This window comes from Crocodylus siamensis, chromosome 8 (genome assembly GCF_052110815.1).
Source record: "Crocodylus siamensis isolate JL-2025a chromosome 8, ASM5211081v1, whole genome shotgun sequence".
Lineage (NCBI taxonomy): Eukaryota > Metazoa > Chordata > Crocodylia > Crocodylidae > Crocodylus > Crocodylus siamensis.
In genome coordinates this window covers 65,833,712-65,861,693 of record NC_143402.1, presented here as the reverse complement: position 1 = coordinate 65,861,693, position 27,982 = coordinate 65,833,712, and the positions used below count along the sequence as shown (strand labels likewise).

At 50.8% G+C, this 27,982-nt stretch overlaps 1 protein-coding gene across 1 annotated transcript; it reads right to left on the bottom strand.

Moving 5' to 3' along the window:
* Nucleotides 1-683: 683 nt before the first annotated feature.
* ST6GALNAC2 (ST6 N-acetylgalactosaminide alpha-2,6-sialyltransferase 2) lies at nt 684-27,982 on the bottom strand. The gene is made up of 10 exons (XM_090059968.1): nt 27,736-27,982; nt 11,411-11,503; nt 9,964-10,021; nt 8,291-8,465; nt 6,123-6,288; nt 4,831-4,969; nt 4,329-4,432; nt 3,397-3,480; nt 2,855-2,954; nt 684-2,198 (listed from the first exon to the last, which is right to left on the bottom strand). Exons 1-10 carry the CDS (start codon nt 27,834-27,836, stop codon nt 2,031-2,033), a joined length of 1,188 nt encoding a protein of 395 aa, XP_089916094.1. The 5' UTR covers nt 27,837-27,982; the 3' UTR covers nt 684-2,030.

The window sequence follows — 27,982 nt, the reverse complement described above, 5'->3', positions numbered from 1 at the left end:
TATGTTTGAGACATTGCCACTATGCCTATGAAAGGCGAGAGGCCCCATAATGCCAGTTTTATATTGGAGATCATTGAGCTAATGTTCCAGGCAGGTTGTGTGGTTATAACGTGGTCTTGGACAATTAACTCCTTATTTTTCTGTCTGCCAAGTGAGGCTAATGCATAAGGGAACGAGTCTAAATTGGCTGATGTACAAAAATGCTCTTAATGTGTATGTTGCCAACAGGCAGAGGGCAAAACTAGTCTGTAACACAATTGGGTTGAGTTTCTAGGTATTTTGTACCCCAGTCCTGTGCTTATCCACTATGCTATGTCTCCCAACCGTAACTGGAGAGCTGAGTGCTATTCTACCATAGTGACTTACAGCAAACAATGACTAAACTATAAAAAAAAATAATAATAAAAAAAAAAATCCTAAATTCTAGTTGCTGGGTCGAAACAATCTGGCACTGAACCACTTGGCTCTGAATTAGCATTGGTTGCATCAGCTTTCACAGGTTTCACAGTCTTTCATCCTTTCTACTTTGGTAGTCACTGCAAGACAACCCCCTCCTGCCAACCTGCCCTCTAATAACACCAGTCACACACTGCATTGTTGCTTTGCTTTCCATAGCAGCCTCTCTACCTGTCATGTTTTGCCCCAACCCCTTGGCTAAAACAACAAAAGAGAACATAAAAGGAAAAAGATCATTCAACATTTATGCAATTATACAAAGTGGGAAAATGTTTCAAATTACACTTCATCTCTCCCCATTGTCCTTTCGCACCCATCCATCTATCCCTAGCCCTTGCAGCATTCCTGTAGCACATAACTTACCTGTAGCAGATCTGATGTGTCCTATTTACACTTAATTATCTGACAACTTGGCTTTAAGGGTTAAAGATCCCACCCCCTCCCACTATCCTTCTGTGGCCTAATTGTTTTCAAATGAAATGTGATGGTGGTTTAGTCTTACACAATGGAGTGGCAGGTCCCCTCCTATCTCTAAAAGAAGTAGGTTCTTCCTTACTCTACCCAGAGGCACCATTGATTTGAAATGCAAATAAGGCACTTGCTGCCTTGTGATTCTCTCACCCACCTTACACAAGTCCACCCACCCCAATCTGCCTCTGAGGTTCCAGCTAGCGGAGGGCAGGGTTGCTGCAATTTACCTGTAAAAACTCCATCACCTTTGACTACAACATGGAGTGACAAGCTAAACAAGGGCTGAAGCGGTCAGACCTTGTGCTGTGCTGGTGAGTGAGGTGGAAGAATGGAGTTCCACTGAGGAAGTGGAGCATGAGTGTGTGATGAGGGGTTATAGATGACTGTAGTCCCCGTGCCCAGCAGTAATGCTCTTTGGCTGTCTACCTTGATGTCCACAAGTTCCACCTGGCTCTCTTCAGCTGTGCAGAGTGTTGTCGTGATGCATTACACTAAGGGTGGAGGGAAGAGTTTAAAAGCAGAAGGAAGTAGAGCTCTTGAGTCCTGAAGGAAGCTGGTGTTCATGGGCAGGAGGCAATGGTGGGCAGCACATCTTCCAGCTGGAAGCTGTGTGCTGAGGGAAGACAGTGTATAACGGGAAGGGGAGTAATGGGACCCTCCAGCATCCCCCCTTGGTGCCATCACAGTCATTTGGGAGTTGAGTAGAAGATGCACACTGACAGCTGTTGGCAGCTCTTGCCCACTTCATCCTGGGTGCGTTGGGAGAAATGGCATAGCTTTCCACTGTGACAAAGGCAGCTCCAGGTTCTGCTGTCTCCAGCCAAATGCCAAAAAGGCCTAAGCAGAGTCGGCCACAGTTGCTTTGCTACTTCGGAAGCCTCCAAGTAAAGCCCTCCAGCCCAGACCCTGGACCTGAAGAATGAGTCGAGGCAATTCGTCTACTTCAGTTTGTAGGGTTGGCGATGAGTGAGTAGGCCCCATTTCCCTGTAAGTTCTTGACAGCCTCAGAAGGGGAGAAGGGACCCCATGGGAAAGAGGAGAAGGATGCTTTCTTTCCATCCAGAGAATGCAGGGAAGTTGTCCCTATAAGCTACCAGCCTGCCTCATCGCTGGTACAGCTTCATGATGCCCACCCGATGCAGGCTCTTCCAGAGCTCGGCCTCCAGCAGCATGTCGTGGTTGGCATAAAACACCAGAGGCTTCTTCTCCAGCTCGTAGTAGTGGTCTGAAAAATTCTCATAATTGTCGGTGATAAATCCATAGGCACTGACCTGGAGGAAGCGTGAAAGGTGGTGCAAATGAGATGGGAAAGGAAGAGGGGTCCAACCTGTGGCAGTCTCTACTCCAGTGTTTGGAATAAGGGGCTACCCATTCCAGCAATGCCAAGTGGACCAGGAACATGGGGCATAATGCATTGCCAGGCCTACCCCACCCCTCTTGGTTAGTGTGACACAGCAGCCCATTGGAGCTACAGCCAAATGCCAGCAGTGAGGATGGAACATCAGGGCTGGGATCACCTGAGCCTTCTCCAAAACAAGTTAGGACGTAGCAGAGATGTGCAAAGAGCCAAGCCACAGTGTGGCTGTAACTCCACTCTCCACTGCCAGGATCATGCCTTCAGCTTAAATTTATGCTAATGGTATTAATCTGTGCTGCAGCCAAGATGCGACTTGTATAGATCCACCTACCCAAGCCAGCTGGGACAGCTCAGTGCTGACTGCCACCCCCCCTGCAGAAGTAAATACTGGGGCGGGTAAATCCATGCCTGATCCACACAAACTTAACCACACTGGTACTGGTACCCAAGCTAGGTGGTATAAAGTCAACCTGTATATGGCTACATGATCTGTAATCACAACACTGTAGATGTGCACACAGAGTATGGAGCACTGAAGAAAGGTCCTCCCCCCCCGCCCCAGCCTCTTACCTGGTCACAGGTATGAAGGGCTGTCAGCAACATGAGGGCACCAGTACTGGGCATGTAGAGGTAACCGTATTGTGTATTGATTATATCCGACCTCAAAAACCTGTGAGCAAAGAGACAGGATTATAGCAAACGAGCTCAGGAGGAACGGAGGCTTCAACCACAGCAAACATAATGAAGGAAATGCTGAAGGAAGACACATCAGACTGCAAGGAACCAAACTGGGTTGAACTGCAATGGACAGAAACAGTTTGGGGTAATTCCCAAAGGGATCACAGTGAGCTGCACAGCTATGAATGGGACAGAACTGACTCCTGTGTGTGAGCAGAAGCACATTCAGTGTCACTGGAGTGGGTTGCAGCAATGGAGGAAGACTGCAGGGTGAGGAAGAGACTGCAGGCCAAGAGCAGAAAGACTGACTGAGTCTGACGGTGCTTAATAATTCAGGGGCAGGCTGCTGGGAATAGACCTGGGGGAGCTCGGCACTGAACAGGAGCTGTGGTATTGCGGGAGTGTTTTGCCCAAAGACACCTTGTTTTCCTTACCTTGCTGTTAGATAATGCATGAAATCTGGGTGCAGCAGCTTGAACTTCTTTGCAGATGCTTCTGGTCCAAAATATTTTGATGGTCTGAGGCAGGGAGATCAAAAAATATCATTTCACATCATGCTGCTATTTGGACAACTTGGTATTTATGCTATAACCTAAAAAAGAGGCTAGTTGTTTAGACAGCTAGTTGTTTAAACAGCAGTGCCATTTGTCAAGGGCAGAGAGGTCAGGCCATGAGAAAATATCAAATGCTGAAGGAAAATACACTGATCCCTGGGTGCTGGGGTTTAACATATGGCCTCTCGGGCAGCAACTCAGCCAGGCATTAACAGGCTTTTAAAACAGGCTGTTAAAGTTGGGCCCTGCTGTCCAGTTCCTGCCTCACTTTGATCCTTCCCTTGTATTAGCAAAGGAACAAGGGTTGCCAGTGAAAGTGGGCCACCAAAGCAAAGAGATTAATTTCCATGTGTGGAGACTTTAAGTACTGCAGTGCTGTAGAGTGGGTTATTACAGAGTTTCCAAGGCTGCTTACTGAGTCGGTCCCACTGGGGGCTGGAAGCACCATGAAAAATCAGGCTGCTGAAGCTCAGAGAAAGGAAGGTTGATTTAGAGGAGAAGGCACCAGCCGGGGATGTGAGAGACCCATGTCCTTCCTCTGCCCCAGGCTTCTTGTGCAGCCTCAGGCAAGTCACTTAGCTTCACGATACCCCAGTCTGTAAGGACAATAGCATTCCCCTACCCCCCAGGGCCTGTAAGGAGGAATATCTTAAGGGCTGAGGCAGGCTGATACCACAGCAACAAGGCCCATGTAAGCACCAAGGACCTTTGCAGAAATACCCACCCTGGGCAGAGAGGGTGTAAGTTGCCAAGAGAGCTCTATGCCTGGTTGGGCTAGGGTGGGTCTGGGACAGACTGGTAGGGTTACTTACTCATCACCCTTGTCTGAACCGTCTTGGACCGGGCTGCCTAGGATGGCCGCCCTCAGCATGGTGTAATCGCGCATGTCCGAGGGGATGAAAATGTAACGTAGTTCCTGCAGTGGAGAGGGGACAGGACACGTGATGCTTTAGAAGCTGAAGAGCCCGGCCCCGTCACACCCTCAACCCTGCCTAGAAGAAGGAACCTCGTTCATCCACCCGCACATGTAGGGTGAGTAGATAAACGCATGTGCTTTGGCAGGAAGAGCGGGAGATGTAGACACTGAGCAACAAACAGTGATTTCCAAATAGAGGGAAAGTTTCTGGTGATCCAGAAAGGAGCCAGGGCCTCTTCCCAGGCAGAGGTAGGTGGCTGTTGTCAAAGCACTGGTTCCCAGGCTGCACGCATTGACAGCCAGCCAGCCCAGAGAGGTAACGCTCCATCCCTCAACCCAGATGAGTCTCCAGATCCAACCCAAGGTTTTCAGAGCAAGCCCCAGCCGGGATGTCTCACCTTGGACTGGGGTACCTGGGTGAAGCCGTACTCTCTGTAAGCAATGAGAGAGTTCTTCATGGTGTTCACTGTGAAGCCATAGAAGGAGGTCTTGGTCCCAACATCTTCCTCAAAGCCTTTGGTCACAGCTCCATTGAGCCTGTGGAAGGACCAGGGCAAAGATGAGGGGTCTGATAAAGGGCTGCCCTCTCACCACAGGGCACTCAACACATTGCCTCTGCCACCAATGCTGCTTCCCTCTGGGGTCGTGTGTGTGTGTCAGTTGTGTGGTTGTAAAGGTGTAACTTTTTGCCTCTCCACCTACCTCCAACAAGCCACCTCGCTTCACGACTGTGGGCCCACAGAGGACCGATACCTCCATTACCCCTATCATGTCTCTGCAATGCTCCTGAGAGTACCGCGGAGAAGCAGGCCCCATATTCCCTCTCCCACTAGATACACACAAAACCCAGAACGGGGCGGAAAGGAGCAGGAGTGGGTGCTCAGGGGCAGGCACCTGGGCAGTGCCTTCAGGAACACTATGAAAGCAGTCCAGATATAACCTCAGAGGCCCAGCTCAAGTCCCAGCCGTGGACTGCGTGAGAGGAGAAAGGTGTTGCTCGGCAAAACTTCACCATGGAGGTCTCACCGGCTCTACCCGAGCAACAGAAACCCTGTAGCTACTTCTACGGCAGTAGGGATTTGCTTTAGCATCTTTGGCTTTCATTTCCCCATCCCTCGCTGTTATACAGGGCACTGCACAGGCACCTTCACCTCGGCCAAGGTGCAAACCTGATATTACAACATGAACAACAGGTCCTTGTTTCTCCACATTGCACCTAACGGCGCTCCTCTCAGCAAAGAGCCCTTGTGGCAGACGACTCCATGCAGGATGAAGCTGTGTTGATTTAAAGGGCCTAGAATATCTCCTGCCAGGGAATAATCTGTGATAGGCCAAGATCACCTGAAAAGGGGACTGTGCAATGAAGGGCAAGGAGGATATTGCCTCAGATTTGCAGGGAAGTGTCACTGTTAATGTTTAATGATCTCACCCCCACTGCTGGAGCACAGAGGGAAACGATGCGCATTAAGCAGAATACCCACTGCTCTGCTGGGGCAGCAAGAATGCAAGTTATGTGAACCTGGAACTCCCCTAACTGAGAACAGCTTTAACCCACCAGATCTTTCGGTGGCTTCCCTTCATCGGTAAAGCTGAACAAACAGACCTGTGCCAAAGGTGAACATCCCTCCAGCTGGTGGCTTCTCCCAGGCTACAGCTCCCAGGAGCCCCAGCGACACGGAGCTGCTCATACCTAAAGACGAAGTCATGTGCGTCGATCTCCTTGCCTTGCCGGGATCCATTGAGAATCCCTCCATTCCCAACCACAGCGCAGCGGATGCAGTCTCCAGGGAAGCTGGCTCTGTCAGTCAGCCATCTGTTGGCAGAGTCATTGAGGAGACGGAGGGTGGAGGCAATAGCTGGGGATCAAAGCAAGAAGGGGCAGGTGTTGAATAGGCAGCTGTATACGGCCTGTAACGGACTCCTGCACCAGCTCAGTACGTGGGCAGCATTTTCCTGCCCATGCTGAGCAACCCTTGCCTCTAAAATCTTCCAAAAAAAGAAATTCGCCCCATATTTAAGTGATCCAGGACAGAAGCCTCTTCCCCGACCCCAGCCCTGCTGGAGCCCATGTGGCTGGTTCTGGAGAGGTGGCAGGGCGGTGGTGGGAGTCCCAGCGGGAGGCATCCATGGGGTGGGGGCCTATGGCACTTGCTAGCCCTGCTCTGAGGCAATGCCTGCCCTCTCCCTCCCAACCATGGCTCCTTGCAGCTTGCTCTGCCCACACTGTTTTGTTTCTTCCTCTGCCCCCGGCCGCTTCCATCGTCACCTCACAATTGAGAGATTCAAGCTGCTGGCCGCGGCTGGAGAGGCGTGGGGAGTGGGCACAGGGTGGGAAGGGAAACAATCCCCTGCCGCCAATGGCCTGCAACAATGGAGCGGGTTGTCTGAGATCCTTTCACTCCAAGTTAATAATCACACGGACACTAGGAGCTTTTATTCAGGAAAATGTCACAAGACACTGATAGCAGCGTTTCCCAGCCCCGCCACTCCCACCCGGCTCTCCCTCCTGTCTCCCCCGGGAGGAAGGCTTTTATCAACCAGATAGTGACCCTTCTGTTTACATGGTAGGGACTCGGAGCCCAGTCAGGTCTGCCATATCCTCTGTCTCTCTGTTCTCTCAACACCCCCGCAAGCCTTTCCAAACAGAGACCCGGCCCTAGCTGTAAATCAGGTTTAGGCCTCGGCTGCGGTTTGCCCAGCCCTGTCCAGCGAGGAAATGAGATCGCTAGGAAATATCAGTGTGACTATGGTGTTTGCAGCCCCTGCCTCCCCAACCCGCTCACCTCCCCAGCTGCTTCTGCCCCCACCTCCCACCCTTCACAACCATGCAGCTCAGAACATGAGTACTGGAAAGTGCCAGGCAGCGGCTCTGGAGGGTGAAGTCCTCCCAAGGCTGCAGCCTGGGCAAGCATCTCCCCCACCATGCTCTCCTGCTAAGGTCTCTAAGCAAGTACGGGATCCACAGCCCGTTTCATCCACAGCCAACCAGGCTGCCATTGGGTGGTGGCAGGAATTAGGGATAGGATGTGGAGTCAGGTTACATAAAGCAATGCAGTTGAACCTATTTCCTCCATTCAGGCACAGGCAGTGAAGCTTGTAGGGGCATACTTTGGGATGGGATTGGGGAAAGCTGGGTGTTAGCCTTAGCTCTCCTGACCCATGGGACTGTCGGGGGCAAAACTGGGCCTCACTCTGCTTATGCATAATAGGTGATGATGATACCAAGCTGTTCTGAGGTTTGTCAACCACAAGAGCTGGGGATTGTCTTTATAAACAGGAAATGGGGATTTATAAACAGGCCCAGAGAACTGGCAACGGGCCTCACAATCTTTCTCCAGGTCACCTTTCATAGTTTCATAGATGTTAGGGGCTGGAAGGGACCTTGCAGATCATCGGGTCCAGCCCCCCTGCACTTTGGCAGGAAAGACAGCTGGCATCAGATGACCCCAGTAAGATGGGCATCGAGACGCTGTTTGAAGATCGCCAGGGTGGGTGGCTGAACCACCTCTGGGGGATCCTGTTCCAAACCCTTGGCACTCGGCTTGCAAAGAAGATTTTCTTATATCCAGTCTGAAGCAATCTTCAATCAGCTTGTGCCCATTATTTCTTGTCCTCCCTCGAGGGGCCTTGGTGAATAGATGCTCCCTAGGCCCTGATGAATACCTCTGATATACTTACAGGCTGCCACCCCTCCTTTCTTCCTTTCCATCCACTGCACTTACAATACTCACATCCCAGTGGTGTTTAGGGACCAGGCCCGCCTAGCAAGGTAACAAGGGTATGTCATCCCCATGCAACAGGTAAGGGGCTGGGACATCTGGCGTATGACAAAGGGGATTGTGCCATCTGCTCCATTACCTGTGTAGGACAAGCCCTGCCAGCCATAAGGGACACCACGCCCCTTCAGCTTGTTCCATGTCTCTGAGGTTAGGTGACGGTCCCACATCAGCACTGGGATACGGAAGTCAAAGAGCTTCCCAAACTTGGAGTCTGCCTTCACTTTTGATGTTAGTGACTGCAGGCAGGAGCTGGGCTGAAAGAAAAGGAACCATGGTTCAGACTCAAATTGATCTGTGTTTCTCTTGAATGACTCCGAACAGAGTCAGAGGAATGCACCACAGAGATATATATTCTAGCCACACAAAGAAGCCTCCATCTCTCTCTTCAGCAACTGCAACTACTTAAATAACTTGTTAGCAATGTTCACTGCTACTAAAAACGTAGTACTCTAGGAAGACTTGTCACAGTCTAAGACTCCACTGGGCTATATGCTAAAGAAATCAAATGGCCTATTCCCCAAAGAGACTGCATACAACCTAGTTTGAGCACCAGATTCCCACGGTCCATTGCTGGCTCTGCCACTGACCTACTGTGTGACCTCAGTCATGTCACTTCCTCCCTCTGCCTATAAATTCAAGGATGATCCCTAGCTCACAAGTGCTTTTTGGAGAATCAGTTAATCAATGCTCATAAGTTGCTCAAAGGGTGAAAAACACTCTGTAAAAAGGAGCAGTATTGTTTCCTCCATAAGTTTAATTCTCTGCTAAGGGTGTCCAAAATGTTATTAATGACTCAGGAATTCCCACAGCATCCTATAGTTTTTCACTGGCCCATTTGTATTTTCCTTGGATGGGTTTAAGGCTTGATGTTTCAGCCAGAGCTATTAATACATTGAGAATGTCTGAGGAAAGCAGGAATGCAGAGTCGGGGAAGGGAGCTCTTGGGAGACCCCATCTCCACACAGGCGAGACAACTGGAAAGCGATGCAAACACACAGCTTACATTGCCTGGTGACCAAGCAAGGTTCAACATGGCGCAGCAAACCAGTGTAAATGGGTGCAAACTGGGAACCTGATGCTAAGCAAGGATTGCATGACTAGGCACCCTAGCCCATATCCTCAAAAGGTACTGAGCTCAATGGGTGTCAGGCATGTAAATACATTTAAAGGACCTGAGCTTATCCATTTCTCCCTGTAATCAGACTCCACTTGCCTTCACCAGGCACCAAATCAAGCTCTGGTAGGACACCAGTGTCTAGCTTCATTACAGCAGTGGGCTTCTACCATTGCTTAGCTTCTGTCCACACCAGCCAACCTCAGCTAGACAGAACAGCTTAAGGCCAAAGGGCCCAAGAGATCATCTAGCCTGGCACCAGCACTAGCCATTAACCTTCACCTTGTGTTCCTCAACACCTCCTCCCATGCATCTTCAGGCTCAGTTTGGCAGGCTCAAGAGGTCTGGGAAGTAGACCTGTTAATAAGTGGCTAAAATCTTGTTGATAAGTGGCTGAAATCTTGGGTGTTCCTTTCAGACTTGCCCGTCCTTCCTGCAAACATAGGCTTGCACAGAAGAAATGTCACGTGTGTATGTGAGCTCGTGCACATATGTGCATGTGTGTACAGATGTCCAAATACCTTTCAAACAGCAGACATTGTTTTTAGAGAAAATTTCAGCTCTCCTTTTCACTGCAGCCTGAACTAATGAAAAACTTCAGAAAGACAATGAAAAAGCAGTTTGAATGTGCTTATTACCTGTTCCCAGGTAGGTTTGGGTTTTTCCAGCTCAGGAGAATATTTAGACTGCTGCCCTCTGGGGAAAAGAACAAAAGGAATAAATATCCTTCTTGGGTGGGACACTGCCTATGTGGATTTCTCTGGCATGCACTGAGAAATCTGCCAGCCTCTACTGTAGTTTTTAGATACAGCTTCTATTAGTTAGCTTTACACATTCCTACCCACATTTAGTTACCTCCATTGTGGGGATAGGGAGGGCACTGACTTGAGGTCAAGAGGGACAATTTTCACTCCCAACATCCAGCAGTGGGAAGGAAGGAAGGCAGGTCCTGGGACACACCTAGGAGTTAGGAATTCTGAGTCTGGTTCCTATCCCTGCCACTGATTTCTTGTGTTACCACGTTCAAGTCCCTTAACTGCCATATGCCCCAGTTCCTCTTGTCTAAATGGGGACTATAGCACATTCTTGGTCTTGTCTATTTATGCTGGAAGTTGAGGTGTGACTGCAGCTTGTTTAGGCAAACCCAATCTAGCTAACTAAGGTACCGGCAATGGTGAAGCCACAGTGATAACTGTAGGAGCAGGCTGCACAACCCAGTCTAGGTCCTTGGTGACTTGGCCGTTTTGCACATATTGAGGTCTGGGCTTCTGTGTTGTCACTGCTATTGGTATCTGAGATAACTAGATGTACAGCTAGCTTGCAAATGTGTATCTGAGCTATATTCACACCTCCCCTTGCTGAGTAGAAATACCTCAGAGATACACCCACAACCTAGATTTCCCTGACACTGTAAGCTGTGGGAGTTAAGTGATGCTCAGGTCTTGTGTGGGCTCTGTTCAAAGATTGTCACCCTAAGGAAATGCAGTCTTGGCAGTGCTAAGCCTGGGAGACACTGGGCCCCTATAGGGTGCTGATGTCTAAGTCACTGGGAACGTAAAAAGCCAAGACAATAAGTTAAAGGAAATGCATCAATCACTAAACAGCCAGTTTAGATCCAGACTGAGATGGCGGTAACTGAAAGTTTTCACCATCTGACCCTTGCCTGGTGTCCCTCATGAACTGAGATGCTGTTGTCATTTTAGTACCACCAGAAATGAATTGTTTGAAGGGACTGAACTTTCCTCTTGATCTATAGATGGCCGTTACAGAGCTGGTGTGAGGTCCATGGACAAGACAATGTAGGAGACACTTGTGCCATGATCTCCTGAGATGTATCTGGTCTGAGGATTGCTAGTGGGTTTTCATGTGCTCAGTTGCCAGCCCATCACTTCCCACCAGTTCTCAGCTCACAGTAGAAGACAATAAAACCCAGAGGGTTATGATGCTGTAAGAATCAGGTCCTATTTAAAACCCTGGAGACAGAAGTCCATGATACTCCCCTCTCCCACCCACCTGGAATAATCAGCAGGGGAAAAAAAACAAGACATTTTAACTAAATTCCTCCTCCCGTCCTGCACCTCTTACCTCTTTATGATGCTTTCTCGAGTCAGGTCATGGCTCCCAGCTTCTCGAGACAGCTCCGGGGGTACCAGGAGAAGGGGCTCCTGCTGCAGCAGGCTAGAACAGAGACCAAGCGGAGAGCACCTCAATGGGCAAGGTCCCACAAATCCATCACGCCCCCCGTCAGCTGAGCGTCCTGCCCACCTCAAAGGGGAACGTACCAGTCTAGAGGTACCCCCAGCAGCACAGACAAGAAATGTGTCAAGTGGATCCATGGAACCCAATAAAATGAAAAACTCATTAAGCCAAAGAGGAGCTTGATTACATCCAACTGGTGCCTGGATTGGGCAGGGTGTATGTCCCTCAACCCAGCAGGAGGAACAACAGACTTGCAAAATATGAGATGCCATGTAGAAAGCTTAAGAGAAAAGAGTTTGCATCAGCTCCCTGTGGCTTTGGTGAGTATCAAACCAGGTTTCCTTCTTCAGTACCATGTTGCTAGGACCTCCGTTTTACCCACAGTGATCTTCCAACATTACACAAGTGGAATCAGTCTGTCCTGCTATTTCTCAGAAGTTCTTCACTTTGCCACCAGGAGTTCCCAAAGGCATTTACTATTTTATACTGTTTAGCACTTAGCACCTTTCCAGCCTTTGTACCAGGCTAGGAGACCCCAGTGGAATGTGGGGCAATCCAGGCCAGGTTTGATTGGGTTTTTTTTTCAGAAAAGGTGGGAAGACTGATTATTCTGCAGATTCCTAATGACAAAATTGTCTCTGAATCCAGCATAGGTTGGTAATGTCATTAGTTAAGTTGGTCAGCACCTGGTATTTCCATCTCCCAGGAAGTTCTGAGGTGTCAAAACCCGGCTTTCTTCTGAATTTGGCCCAAACAGTCCGACTATCAGAATGTTTGGTATAAATATTTCCAAAATATTTTTTTTCTGAACTCATCAACACATTCCACTGAATAAAATGAGACAAAATTAAGTCACTATAAAACATTGTAATAATTTCCTACAAAAGCTTGGATGAAATCAGTGAATCCCCATTGTGGAATCACTATTCTCTGACAGAACACTGTTCCATATGAATGCTTTAGCCAATACTTATCTCTTGCCTCTGGGGACTATATTAGAGGAAGTGAGTCTGTGTCCTCGTTGCAGAAACTTTCCACAGGGTGCACAGATGCCCTTGGCAGAGAAGCCAAGGACTGAATCAACCATAGAGGCCGTACATCCGTCTCTAGGGTCCCCACATCTGGCATGCATGTGTTGGGCGGCACCCAGGAAGCCAACGGGTACAACAGAGACCTCAGCTGGCAGGGCTGCCACGTGCCCTGGCTACCAGTCATGCAAACAAAAGCAACGGTCATGTTATGACCAGGTCCGCTAACGTAACTATTGGAAGCATACAAGATATGGACATACGGGCAGGGCTACCAGGTGCCCTTTGTAAGCACAAAAGCCGTATTAAAGAGAAAAGCCACAGGTGCAGACAGCACATCAAGGTGCCTCTGTCTTTATGGGCAGCGGCAAACTAGGCAGACTGGTGCTGTGCCTTCACCCATGCTATGTCTGACATGGGGAGTCTGGCACCCTTTGCCAGTACTACATTCTGAAAGTAGGATGAGGAAAAGGCAGGAAGAAGAAGGCACAATCAACTTCCAGGGGTGTGAGAAGAGTCTGGGGTCTGGATCTGGACAGCCGTATTTGTGGCTGGTTTATCATTCAGCCGAAGAACGTTCCTGCTTAAACATTAACTCTGACGCGGCCGGGCAGCCTTGCGGGGACTGAGAAACAGCCCAGCCCCCTCTTTGCTTGTGCTGACTCTGGCCTGTTATTTAGGGTGGGCAGAAGCGCTTTTAGCTTCCTTCCCCCATACACTATAACTTCCTACGGCAGCGGTTCTCAAAAACCCTGGTCCCACCATGATAAAAACAAAACCCCACAAAACTACACTGTTTGAGATATCTGTTGATTCATCTATTTGAAGTGCAAACAACTGATTTTTTCAATTGGGCAAGGAGCCAAAGTCCCACCTACATGACCTTTGCGTCCCACCAGTGGGACGCGTCCAACTGGTTGAGAAACACTGTCCTAAGGGATACTGAAAGAATGGGAGTCATCACGCTCCTTTCCTTCTTAAAGTGCACTATTTCTCAACCCTTTTAGACTCCAGGCACCTTTTGGAAAATCCCAGCTCCTAGCTTTCACACATTTTTTGACCACAGAAAAAAAATACTGCAATTCCTCTGTTGCAAAGAACTCAGAAAGACCACAGCAGGGCTCAGCGTTTTTAGCACTCTGGATTCCTATTTAAAATATCTAGGTTTACCTTGTGGATCATGTGTAGGTGTTTGCACACCTACCAGTGCTAATACTGTGCAACACCTTTAAAAGAATCTCATGGCACCTGAGGGTATTGCAACACCTTGGCTGAGTATCACTGCTATAGTGAATGGATGAAACTAAGAAGAATCCGCTGCACAGCCAGCCTCTTTTCAGTTCCTCTCCACAAAGATTTGGAACAAGCAGCACAAAGAGGCACAAACGGCACCTGCATCACTGCTGCATGGGTAAAAATACCATCACCCTGGACACGCAGCAGGACTGCATCCATGTCCACAGTCAACAACGAGCACAGATCCCAGTCTCCCCACGTGGCCTGTGCTCCAGAGAGAGGAGCACTGCAATGAAGCAGAGTCTGCCTGCCCAAGCCAGCTCCCTCATGCCTCGAGCAGAGGCCAAACACTCCTGCATCCCTTCTAGCTCACCAAGATGAGAGGGTAGCTTTAGTGTTTCATTGCTTCACTTCCTTCTATTCCCCCCAGTATAAGGAGTTACCCCATCGGTTGACCACACGGCAGCAGGCTGCCATGTCCCAGCAAGGAAAATCCCAAAGGCAAACTGTGACTCCATCCTTTTGTCCCCCCAGCTCCTGAGCAACAGGGTCATTTTGTTTGCTCCACTGTCAATGTGCAAAATGAGTCACACGCCTATGGAGAAAGGCCTTGAAGCCTATTAGTTAACTGCCCGTGTCAAAGGCTCAGCTTGCTTACCTACAAACGCTAGTGCTGGTCATAAAACCTTGCAGGCTCATTTTAAATGTAGCTGAAATCTGCGCCTCAGTGGCCCTCCTGTGAGCCTGAATTCCCCCGGCTGAACACAGGTTGCTGCTCCGCAGTCTCCAGAGATTCATTGCATGCATCCTGCGCTGTCTTCATGTTCAGCAGCCCCCCAGGAGTGAAACGCAGACCTTCGATGTGGGGCGCAAAGGGGGACATGACTTTCCTAGAGACTCTGCTTCCACCTTTCTGTGGGTGCTGAGACGCTGGTGGATCAGGGTTACCCTCCACCCGAGAGTGTATTGGTGTCAAACACAGGCAAGGCTCAGACTACTCTAAGCAACTGCTTTGATTAAAAAAGACCCTGAAAGGAGAAACAGGCCCAATCCTGAAAGCCTTCCATGCAGTCAGGGAGACCTGGCAGTATTGGGCTCTCTGCTCCTTTGTGTTATGGAGGAAGGGGAAGCAGGAGAGAGCCCAGCCTGGCAGATGAGAAGGAGCCTTCCTGAGGCCACCTGGATGCTTGCACTTTCGGGGCCAGGAGAGATACGTTTACAGAGGCTCTGCCTCCAACATGCTCCGTGAGCCCCCTGGGAAGAGGAAAAAGGCTTCCATTCATCAGCAAACAGAGGGTTCGCTTCACGGCAGCTCCCAGGGCAGACTCTGCTCGAGATGCGGGTGGCCTGGGGGAGGGGGAGGTGTACCATCAGGTGCCCGTATTAAAATACTTGCTTGTAGCCGAGACAAGGAGCACGCTGTTTACGAGACACTCGCAGAGGAGCTCGGGGACAGGTGGAGAACGGAGCTCACCGCCTGACCCCTGCCCTCGGCTTTCTGGAAGAGAGAAGATGGTGCTGCTTTGGGGCTGGGTTTCCATGTAGCTGCCCCAGGATACGCTCCATTCACCAGATGTATTTCATAGCCGTGTTGGTCCAAGACAAAAAGAAATGCAAAACTCCAGAAGTCTTGGTTCAGAGATGATACTTTGCAGAGAAAAGATTTTTTTTTTTGGTGATTTCTTAGTTGGTGTAATAAAAGGTATCATCTCTGAACCAAGACTTCTAGAGTTTTGTGTCTCCCTTCACCAGCGCACTACGCCTGCCTCAGGAAAGGCCTGGGAGGGACGCTCCCCAGGTAGTGCAGACCTGCATCTGCCAGCAGCAAAGGGACATACCTCCTACCCACCCGCCACCCCTCCCCAATGCCCTGCTGATGTGGCCCTCTCAAGCTGTAGTGTTCAGGCTGCTACGTGTCACAAAGGATGCCACTGTCCCAATGGCCTCTACCAGGAAGGAAACCCTGCTTGCTTTCCTAATGTATCCAGCACACACTAAGCTCCCTTTCTCCTCTGCTATCTGAGTTCTAGCTCATCCTGGGAGAAGGTCTCACAGATCAAAGTAGGTACAAAGACTCGTTTCAGCCCAAACCCTAGCAGGGGAGGAGGTGAGGGCAGGTTACTCAGCAGCAGTCCCGGGTCTCACCAGCATTGCCAGTAGACTCCTAGGCAGATCAGCATCCCCTGTACCTCCACTTCCACCTCCACCCCCACCACATCAACTGAAGAGTACATGGGTTTGCATCTCTCTCTCTGCCACTCCCTCCCTCCAGGCTGAATCTGGGTGCTCCTTGTTTCACTTGGCAGTGCAGCTTATTCTCTTCTCCTTCCTCTCAATCAGCTGCTCCCTCACCCCTCTGCTCCGCAGCCTCATGTTCTGACAGGCCGCTGGAAGATTTTTGCCACTAGTTGGGTGCAGCCAGCCCGGAAGTGAAGAAAGGTAGGCTATAATCCCAACCTGCTGTGTGACCTTGGACAAGTCTCTTTCTGGGCTTGTGCCTACACAATTCAAGAGATCTGAGTGCAGTATGTGACTTTAATGTAGCTCACTCGTGTACCAATGGCAGCAAAGCCACAACGACATGGGTTTTATTTGAGCTGCCCAAGTTTGCCTGGCACCATGGGTTTTACTGGGATGGCTACATGGGGGTCTGTGCTGCCGCACCCTTGTGGCTATTGTACCACGTTAGTAGTATCCTGATTGCACCTACATATTATGCTGACACCTGTGACTGCCGTGTAGACATACCCCGATCCGCTCCCCCCTTGTCTAAATCTTCATGGCAGCGATGGCCTCTAATCATGATCTGAACAACACCCACCCCAGTGCGTCCCTGCTTCGCGCTGGTGCCTCCAGCAGCAGCGGAGAACGGTTGGCCGCTTTGGGTGGGCAGAGAACAGAGAAATCCAAGCAGGGTGGAAGTCTGGGTTTGAAAGGTAGCCCTTGTACGTGCACAGTAGCCACTTGTCATCGAGATTTCTTTCCCCGGCATACTTGATACGTTTTATAACACCCTAAATGCATATTTACACATGCCGTAGGATTCTGGTATGTCGCTGGATTGCTGAGTGGAGAATGTAAGAGGCTGTGCAAATAGCCTGGGTAAACTATGCAGAGAAGGCAAAAACAAAGTCATTGATAAACTACAGGTGGGCCTCAAATGGTGGGAAGATTAAGAGGAGGCCCCACAGAGGGGAGCTCTGGCAGGGGTCTCCGTAAGCTCTGGGTCTCTCATTGCCCAGGGGTTGGAGTGTTATTACTCATAACATCATGGGGCTTTAGTCTGCCTGCACTAGACCTCACCAAGAGCTCTGTTTGCTGCTGGCCAAGCTGTCGGTGTGGTACGGAAGAAGGTTCCCCATAGGGAGTTTTCCTCTTTCAGGCAAAAGAGGGAAGTAAAACCATCCCGGGCCCTGCCATTAAGTTGCACCTCTTTCCCCAAGCCACACCTTTTCTGGAGGCTCATGTCCCCTCGGCTCTTCTACTTAGCCTTTTCCGATGCCCCAACGTCAGGTCAGAGGCAGGCTCTGAAAGCCTGACATCCAGATTTATGCCACTGCTGTCTTGACTAGCTAGGGATACCGGGTGTCCAGGAGGTGACCTGCCAACCACACAAGTGTGAGGGATTTCATCGGCTTCAAGACATCACCCCTGGACAGGGGTGTCAAAATGACACCTGTTGCTGGCAAGACAGGGGCCCAAAAACCCCTCCGGACACCTGTTGGAAACTGGCCTAAACATTCAACAATGAGGAATCCTGGATAAAGGCTGTGTTGTGACACTTGGCCCATGCGGAACGGCTTTAACTGCTTAAGACCATGCTAGAAGCCAATCGGACCTGGAGTTAATCTCCAACTGAAATGCCTCGCTGAACCAGAGTCCATGGTGCAAGGGGAGGACACTGCCCTGCTAACAGCTGGTGTACAGAGGGGATAAGCATTTCACTGCTTGAGACTATCTAGAGAAATTCACTGTGAGAAGGCAGACAGGTGATTTGGGAGCTCAAGGACAGCTTCAGGCCTTAACTCCCCTTGTGATTTATATAGGTAACAGCATGAGGCTTTATTATATAATCCCCTGGCACGATCAATAATACCCGGGTCTGTCATGCAACCAAAAGCAACGGTCATGTTGTGACCAGGTCCACTAACATAACTATTGGAAGCATGTAAGATACGGACATTTCTCAGGCTTGTAAAACACTCAGAAGCTCCTGGACTGAAACCTTTGCAAGGTGCCTCAAGCTTTATCATGAGGATCTAAATAAATCTGACCTGAGAATGCCCACCCCTCGTTCTTGGTAAATTGTAGCAGAAGCCAAATCATGCTCTTGTAATCTGTTCCCAACAGCATATCTATTGCAAAGTGAACCCAGGCTGAAGTCCAAGTCAAGAGGTCAGGGTCTATGGAAGCAGCACAGCTACCGTATTTTCTCATGTTACGAGCCAGTCAAATCACCGGTCAACAGTCGAATGAGTTTAAAAGTTTCAGGGCAGCAGCAATAAATACCATGTGTGCTGAATCAGATCATGGGAGGCAGGGAAGGGGTGTCTCAGTTGTATTTTAATTAAACACATTGCCAAAGGCTGGTTTGGTTGCAGGATCTTATGATGCCTGATATCCTGATCCCCAGGGAGGACACAACACATTATTGGACACCAAGCTTTCTGCAGCTTAGCAGCGTCCAAACAGCACACGAGCAAGGGCTCAGCAGCTGAAGCCTCCACGTTTCTCTATAAAACCAACATTGAGGGAAGACTCCAGCTAAGGAGCGGTTCTGAAGTCCAGACAACACAAGGGCACTGGCCCCAGTGACAGAAACCTGCGAGGCACTCATGTGGCCTCCATCACAGCAGGCCTGAACACCTCGGTCTCCACCTCACCTTGTGATGGAGGGCAGGGCTATCACATCCACTTTACAGACAGCAGAGGCATAACCAGAGAGGCGTGAACCAGGGGGCAGCGGTTCTACCCAGTCAGCAGCACAGCTGCTATTTTTGTGCCCCCCACCCAAGTTGGCATCTGGGGTTTGTGCCCAAGGTGCTCCCCTTAGTCTCCCTACTGCGAGGCAGGCTCGCTTCACCTCAGTTCCCCATGGACTAGCCCACAAGAGGGCTCGAGCACCTGCCACTCTAGCAGGGACCACAGCTTTCAGCAACACCACTCAGTGCATGGGGAGGGCTAGACACCTAAGGGAGGAAACCAGAATAGTCAGGAGCCACCTGTGCCACACAAGAAGAAATACCGAGGCCAGGAGTATGTCCCAAAAGCCACGCTTCTGCGGGACCACAGCCGTGCCTGAGTTGCAAAGCCCTGCCAGTGCCAGCCAGCAGAGCTATGTCAGGCAGGGATGTGGAAATATTAAGGTACAAGGTGCGGGCATTACTCTGTCAGCACCTCCACTCTTTAGGGGAACAGGCACAGTTATGGTGGCAGAAAAAACTTCTGCAGCAGAGGAGCCTCTTCACCAGGGGCCATGGCCACCTCAGCACCCAGTTGTCACTGGAACCGCAGCAGCCGCTGAGTGCAGCCAGGGCCAGGAGGTGCCTTGCTCTAGGCAGCAGGACGGAGCCTAAAGCCCTGCACTCCTTTCTGAAAGCAGGTGCCTAAACCCTTCCTTTCAAAACCTGAGCAGACCTCAGTCCTTCGATTCAAAAAGTGGCCAGAGGAGGTGGAGCAGCACCCACCATTTTATCCAGTGCCCAGAGCCTTCACCCGGGCACAGAACTGAAACGATTCAAGCCCCTCAGAGCCATGGGAGAGCCCGAGCCACCAAGCTATTAGCTCTCCGTACCCCGAGGGGCTCACTCCTCTCCTGCAGCAGCTCTGCTTCACGTGGCAGGACTCAAAATTCACTGGGGGAGAGAAAGCACTCACCAGAGCAAGCCTGACTTTCTAGCTAGCAGTGAGACCTCTCCCGGAGAGAGGGGAGGCCTCAGGCCTCCGTGTATTTTACAGTAAAAATTACTGGATAAAATACTTGCTTACTGGGGCAGGGACTGAAACTCAGGTCTCCGCTCCCTACCCCTTTTCCAAGGGAAAATGAATTACCAAGGCACAGCCTTGGGCTTTCTCAGGCTTCACCTCTTCTAGCCTGGCTGGACAGGCATGGTCCTGGGAGGTGAGAGATGGGGGGTGACTCCTCTTGACAAAAGGCAAGACTTGAGCCCAGTCTCTTGAGGCCTAACTCAGAAACTTGTCACAAACCCTCTTTTCCTCCCGGTGGCTTAGTTCGCTAGATACTAAAAACAGCTGGTGTGAATTTGAACCATTAGAAAATGGTGGGGAAAAAATGAATTGGGATAGCTACTTATAGGGCTGAAGTTGAGCTTTCCAACTGCCACCACACCCCCATCTCTTTGCAGCTACTGGCTGCATTGGCTAAGAAAAGGCGTTTCTCCCCAGCGCTTTGGGTACAAAAAATCATGCCCAGACTATTACCCTTTGTGGTGCTCACAGAAATAAATGTGATTTATGCAATAACTATGCTTTTATGCTTAGGCCACATGTCAATTATGCCTTCAGTGAATCAGCCCAGATCCTTATTGGGACTCGGACACCTAAATACTACACCTGTGCAAAGCGGCTAGTATTCACTTCGGATTTGGCCGATTTGGGGGACAACAATTTGATTTTGTGATTCGAATCGCTGTCCCGAATCAATTTGGTCAGATCTGATTTGGAGATTTGGCTGCTGCTGAATCTCCGAAACAGCCAGGCCCATCCCCCCCAGCCTGGAAACGGCTGCTCTGGCTGCCCCAGCTCCTGGCACTTGTTTAAAAAAAAAAGCCCCGACTCAGCGGTGCTACTGGGCAGGGGGGCCATCCCCACTGTCCCATGCTGCATGGGGGGCTCTGCATGGTCCTTTTAAATCATCAATTCTGGCCGTGGCCAACTGTTGTAACCACTCCATGCCTCAGTTTCCCCCGTCAATACAATGGGGATGATCACACTAGTCAGGTTTCTTGCACAGAACCACTGCCTGTGTACTATGGGCCAGAATTGTCTCGGAAGCCGCTCTATATTTCAGTGAGAGCCAGACAGGTCCCTGCATGGTCCTATTAACGTAGGAGGTGCAATTTATTTCTAATCCCTGCAATTGAGCAAATACCAAGAACTGAGTTATTTTGAGTCTGAGAGTCTAACCTTGGCTTCAGCTGTCCTCACCAACACAATCCCTTGCCTCCCTCACTAAGGTGGGATGCATCCGTTCAGGGTCATAAGATGCTCTGAAAATGAAAATGGGCTCTCTGAACCTATGTGCCATTAAGCAGTCAACAGGCTAACAACACAGGAGCTGAGTTAAATGATGCCGCTCAGTTAATAAACATCCTTGGGTCTGACCTCTGTAGTTTCAAAATATTGCCTCAGATATGGCTCAGGCATGATAATGTCAAACACAACACTGGGGGTAGGTCTGGCTCCATTCCCTGGGCTCCTACAATGCAATCTGTGGTACCTGCAAAGGTTTGTTAGTCATCTATTAAGCAGAACAAGGCATTTTTGTTTCACAAAGTAAAGTATTAAGTGAAGCTGGGGGAGCTGGCCCCACACCAGTCACAGAAGCCTCTCACCCACATGCACAGCTGGGCTCCCACTGAGGCCATTTCTCCGGCTGCCTAGGGAGGGTGCTTTGGAGAGGACAAGATCTCCTGCCTACAACCCCAATTCCCTCACTGGAGGTGCCTATTTTTGCTGCACAACAGCCAGCCTGGCCCAAGAAAGATGGAGAATAAAGAAAACTATTGGGGCAGAAGTGGGCCAAAGACATGATGCTCAGATCCCAATGCCCCTGAATGGTGCCTAGCTCAGACTAAACAGAGATAGGCACCAACTGTGATGCCTGGAGCCTAATTTCCACCTCAGACTTCATGGAGGCTGGGGTTCCTGCCCATGGGTGACAACTCCCGGTGGAAGAATCCTCTTCCAGCTTTCAGGGGGGTTTGTTTCCCTTTTGTCTCTCACGTGTCTGTCAACTTGGTGGCCCCGGGTTAGTGACTGACTGCAGGTACCAGGGAGGGAGCTTGACCTCCCTATGGTTTGAGCTCTGACCTCAGGACCTGGGGACTGGGCCTTGAGTCTAGGTCAAGGTGTGACGCTTTTCAAATTGGTTGGTCGCCATAAAACCAAAACCTGGCTGGGACTGGAGCTAGCAGGTGAAGTCAGAGGTGGCTATTTAGGAGTGAGGCTCTCCAGGGAGAAGGGGAGAGCCCTTGGGACTTTTACACAGAAGACTGAACCTCTGCCATCCTCACCCACTTCCAGGATGCTGAAGTGAGTAAATTACCAGAAACTGAACTAGAAAGGTATCTTATAGTAATTTAGAAGTATTTCAAATGGATATCAGGCCAGTTCTGTTTGCTCTGGGTATTCTTTTGCTACTTCTCTGACTCGTACCCCTCCCCAAGCCTATGCTCTTTACCCAGTAAAGCTATCCACTATAACAAGCTTTGTGGTACACGTGTGAGAGGGAATGGGCACGCCTTTGCATTCCCTTGGTTCAGCTAACGGAGGCTACTTTCTGTGCTTCAAGATCTTGCAGGGGGTCAAGGACCTTAAAGGTCTACAAGGCCTGTGTACCCCCGGGGGCATAGGGCCGGGGCAATGACCAGACCCCGGGTGGTGGCAGTGGTTACCCCAGGCTTGTGGGTGTGCTCCAGGAAAGGGGTCGGCCAGTCGTAGGTGCCCCAGGGGAGACACCTGGAGCTTGGTAGGTGGTCGGTCACAGTAAGGTGGGTGGCTCAGCACAAAAGTACCCCCCGGACTAGATGATTTCTCTAGGTCCCTTCCGACTCATTGATTTTATGATTCTATGATGCTGGCCTGCCGTGCTCCCCATCCTTGAAGAGAGCTTTGCCCCCCTACTCCAGCTCACAGTTTCAGAGAGCAACCTTCACCTGGCACCCCAGAGCTGACCCTTGGGATACCACAGCTAAGCATGAGGCACCCCCACTGACAAAGCTGGAGCAATGGGCACAAGATCAAGGAGAGCATATCCTGCAAAGGCCCCTTTTTAAAATGACAGCACAGTTTTGATCTACAGGCATTCATGTCTGCAGGAGAAGCATTTGTTACCAGTTTGTTTGTTACCTAGGAAGTCTATTCTACCACAGGTGCAAAGCATGAGCTCCCGTGCATACTTCTCAATCCTTCTCCCAAGATGTTGTATTCTTTGGAAGAGAGTTATAACACACATGCTATGAATCACTGTGATTTTGACCTAACAAAGTTGCTGTGCTGTGCCCAGCTGGGTCCCTTGCATAAGGAAGCTGAGGACGTTATACCAGTAGCCAAGTTTCCAAAAGATCTTTGCTTCCAATTCAGGCTCCTAATTAAGTAACAGATTTCAGTATAACTCAGCACTTCCCATTGAGTACAACATGACCTGCTGGAACTGAATGAATTGCCTGAGCGACATGCAATGTTTTATGCTCCAGCTTCCTTGGAGCAGTTGAAAGCTAAGCAGTGTTTAGGGAGCAGAGCGTTCTTCGGAGAGGGCACTCTGGAGCAGCGGATTGGGACAGAGGTCCCAGTCCTACACCCCCGCTCAGCACAGCACACCTATCTTCATTTCTCCCACACAGTCTTCAGCCTACTTCCATTACAGTAGCAGCCAATTCTTCCTGCCAAGTCACCGAGAGGGATCAATGCCTTCCAGAGTCCATCACCACCACAAGCCAAAAGACCCATTAATGCCAGTGAATTCAGCCCACTTCCCTGGAACCAGCTGCCTTCTACTCCCCAACAGGCTCCTGGTATCAAGACTCCTCAGCAAAGAGCCTTGTCTGCCTACGTCCTTAGATCAACACAGCTACAGCCTATACCCCTGTACTACATCCAGCAGCTCAGAGGCATCTGTTTTCTCCCAACTCCAACCAGGCACCTCAGGCCAGCCTGCTTTGCTTCCTCCCTTCTTTTTAGCACCTCCTTTCAGGCCTGACACCAAGAAGAGATATAGCAGGGCTGACTGGGATCATGGCAGCTCATTAATCCCTTCCAGACTGGTGTGGGATAACTCACCTCACAGGAATTATCAAGTAGTTTTCAATCTGTTCGAACCTTTCTTGCTAAAATAATCTCAGGCAGATCCCAGATCTGCTGGACACTCCACTGCAAAAACCCAGGTCTGTGAAGGACAACTGCCATGCCGTGAGTGAAGATCCCCAAGCATGCTGCTTTCCCTGAACCTTTCATAGATTCATAGATGTTTGGGTTGGAAGGGACCTTAGCAGATCACCGAGTCTGACCCCCTGCCCTGGGCAGAAAAGAGCGCTGGGGTCAGATGACCCCAACCAAGTGCATGTCTAGCCTCCTCTTAAAGACCCCCAAGGTAGCAGGGAGCACCACCACCCTTGGAAACCCATTCCAGATTCTGGCAACCCTTACTGTAAATAAATTCTTCCTGATCTCTAACCTAAATCTGCTTTCTGTCACTTTGTGGCTATTGTTCCTAGTTACTCCAAGGAGTGCCCTGGTAAACAGAGCAACTCCTATTCCTTGTTGCCCGTCGCTTGATGAATTTATAGGCGCCCACAAGATCACCTCTCAGCCTTCTCTTGCGGCGGCTGAAGAAATCCAGGGCCCTCAATCTCTCCTCATAGGGCGTTGCCTGTCCACATCCCCCTCGAAGTGTGGCAACCTACTAATTACCAGAATCCCATCAGCAGTAAGAGACTTCCCCCATGGAAGATGGACTAGTCAGAGGCATGGGTTGCAGTGTACAAAGCCAAAACTGAGCTATGACACTTTGGTGGCATCTGAGAAAGGAAACCTCCTGTCCTCTCTGCCACTACCCCAGAACGTGAGGGCTGTTCCCAAATCCTGAACCTTAGTCCCTTAACTCTTGCTGGAGCAGAACAGCTCCCTCAGCATGCCCACAGTCCAGCCAGTTCCTGATGCCACCCATTCCTCTCATGAAAAGCACCAATGTCTTCACAGGACTGTGGGCTACTCCCAGAGAATGTGAGCCAAGAGCAGCTGAAATTAATGGGATCTTTCCCACTGACTTCCCTGGGCTTTCAATCAGGCACACATTGCTCAACTCAGTGTTACTTCTTGCCTGCCAGATCTATCATAGGGGTACCTGCTGCCGGCGTGGGTGGCTTCTCTTCTTAAAATGATGCCTCCAGTAAGAAGATCTAGTCAGAGTTGGGATTTGCAAAGCCACTTAAAGGTGTCTGCTGCCCATTTCTCATAGGATTTGGGCACTTTAGACTGTTGAGAATGCCAGCCTAAAGCATCAGAGTCTGTTCAAAGCCTGTCCGGCCGCTGAAGTCCTCCAAGATCTCTCCAGGTCAGTGGTCTTGCTAATATGCCACAGGCAGGTGCCTGCTGCAAGCCCTTCGTTTCCCACCTACTGCTGCTGGACTGAATGATCACAGAGTGGTACCATGGGGGTAAGATGCAAATCAGCATTGCAAAGCTTGCCAGGTATTGCAACCAGCCTCCTGGATTTCCCGTACAACCCTTCTCTTATCAGGTGCAGAGCCCCATTGCATGTCACCATCAAGCTCCAAAGCTGCATCACAAGATGCCAACAGCATGTTGAAAGCATGTTGACATCACCAGCCATGATGTGCCAAAGCAGCAGCACGCACAACCTTGGACTGGTGGCTCACTCAGAAGATGATGAACCCATATCAATGCAACCCTTCGCTCAAAAAGAGGTGTGGCACCCTGGACAGTAGGCAGTTAATTTATAGGAGCAGGTGAGTGTGGGCAGGGCTATTATAAGAGCTGCTGAATTTACAAATCTAATGGGAAAGTGTTGTCCTCACCACACTTCCTGTAGATAAAGGAGAGTACACAGTAGAACAACTCCCATCAAAAGCAAACAAGGAGCCAAGGAAACCCACTGAAGAGAGCCCAAGCGAGATGAATACCAAGGAGGGGCTCCATGCCACCAAGGGCTTAGCATCCAAAGCAAGGCTCTGAGCTGTGCAGCAGAAGGAGCTATGATGACAGGAGGGATCTTTTGCCAAGTGCTAATAATATTTGCATTAATAACCAGCCATTCCTCCCAGTGAGGGATGTTTCTAAGCATGGCTTTTGGCAAGGAGAATAGGGGTGGGACCTTTGACTTTCATGAAAGGCTTTGGACTGAGTTTACCTAGTTCTGCATTGCTTGGCACTTGCTGCAAGTGTAACCCACTGGCGAGTGCAAGGCCGGACTGTGCCAAACCACAGAGGACAGAAGCTGGTACCACCAGCAGCCGCAGAACAGCGGCTCTTTAGCAGGGGTAGTAGCAACTCTGGCATCTTTAGCTCTGACGGTCTCTGGTTCAGTGCCCCTCTCCAGCGATGGCAGCAGCTGCCACATTCGTGTATCCGCACAAGTTATGCTTCCTGTGGCAGTGGGGAGACACTTCGCCAGCTATAAAATGCCAAGCACCAGAGAGTCGCCCCAGCACACAGAAGTTGGCATGCACGCAGGAACAGCCTACATTTATACAGTCCCTTTCCTCAGACGGCCCCTCACAAGGTACAAGCTAGATATACAGAAACCCCCGTTGTATTTCAGCCACCTATAAGGTGAATCATGGCAGCTGCTAATCTCCCAACGTTGCGTGCATTGTAGTAGCAGCAGACTGAGCTCGAGCTCTCTATGTGGGGCTTTGTTCCACGCACCAAGCATGCCCATCACAGCCTTCCAGATCTCCATGTGGCTTCAAGGTCACCAGATCAGATATAGGGTTTATAAATTAGGGCTGAGACTTTTAGAGATAACAGCTTAAGTAGAGGATTTCAGGGTTGAGGGTCTCTAGCAAGCACTGGGCTGGGCATCAGGAGACGTGATTTCTATTCCCAGCTCTGACACTGGACCTGCAGCATGATCTTAGGCAAATTCTTCCACCTCTTTGTGCCTTGGCTTCTCCACCTGTAAAAGGGTCCCAAGCATCTGCTGGCTGAGAAGCTCTGTGTGGGAGTCAGGCATTACAATCCTTCTTCCCTGTTTACTAAACATTGCGGCTGAGGTCGGGGACATGGTGCAGGAGCTGTCTGCGCCCCTGCTCTGTGGTAGGAACTTGACCTTTAAGCAGGGCCACAGGGAGGGGAAGAGGCTGCCATTCAGTGCCACTTTGAAAAGGAGAAAGGAATCAAAGGACTAAAGATGCCTATTAAGCCAGGGAGAAGTCAGCTTCTCTAGACCACTGGTTCACCACCGTGTGAGACTCAGGCACCTCCTGTTAGACTCAAGGCATTCCTGTGAAAATGCCTTAGCTTCCACTCATTTTTTAACTATAGGAAAGTAACAGAGCAATTCTTCTGTGAGACACAACTCAGACAGACCTCACCAGGTCAGGATGTTTTCTACACTCCGGGTTCGTATTTGAAATCTCTGGGTTGATCTCGTGAATTGGAAGTAGGGGTTTGCACGCCTAACAGTTGTAAACCGGCACAGCGCCCCACGGCACCCTTACCAGGATCTCGCAGCAGCCTGGTTGAGAGCCACTGCTCTAGAGCGGGGCTGGCCGACCTGCGGCACGCGTGCCACCAGTGGCACGGGCAGCCTCCGAGCGTGGCAGGCAACAGGTGGGAGGAAGACCAGGCAACACAGCGGCAGAGGGAGCACAAAGAGGAGCAGCAGATGGGTTGGAGAGCACAGAGCAAAGCAGCAGATCAGGCAGGAGAAGGGGATCAGCGTGGCACTTGAAGAGGGCACGGGCTTACCCCGCGGGCTGGCCCCACCGCTCTGGCATGGATCTGGTGTAGGTCTCTAGCGACTTCCCAGCAGGTCCCCGACTGATTCCCAGGGCTGCACTCGCACGTAGCACAAGATGCCAGCGCCGGCGCCAGTCGCCGACTCCCTGCCAAGTGGCACGGGGGGAGCGGTCGCCTGCACCTGAGGCTGCAGCGGGCAGAGGGACGGCAGGCGCTGCGCCCCAGCCCAGGGCCACGGCCCTCCCTGGCGACCACCGCGCCGGCACCGGGACCCCCGGCCCTTACCTGCCCCCGCCGGCGGGGCGGCAGCGCCCGTAGAGGACGGCGGAGAAGGCGAGCGCCGGCAGCAGCAGGAGGCAGCGGCGCCTCCAGCGCGGGGCCCCCATCGGGCGAGCGCGGGGCGCGGACACACGGCTCCGGCTCCCGCTCCCGCTCCGGCTCCCGCTCCGCCGGGGCCCCCCTCCCCCGCCCGCCACGTGCGGCGCGGAGCCCCGGCGGGGCGCGGCCGAGGAGGAGCCTGGCGCCGCCCCCC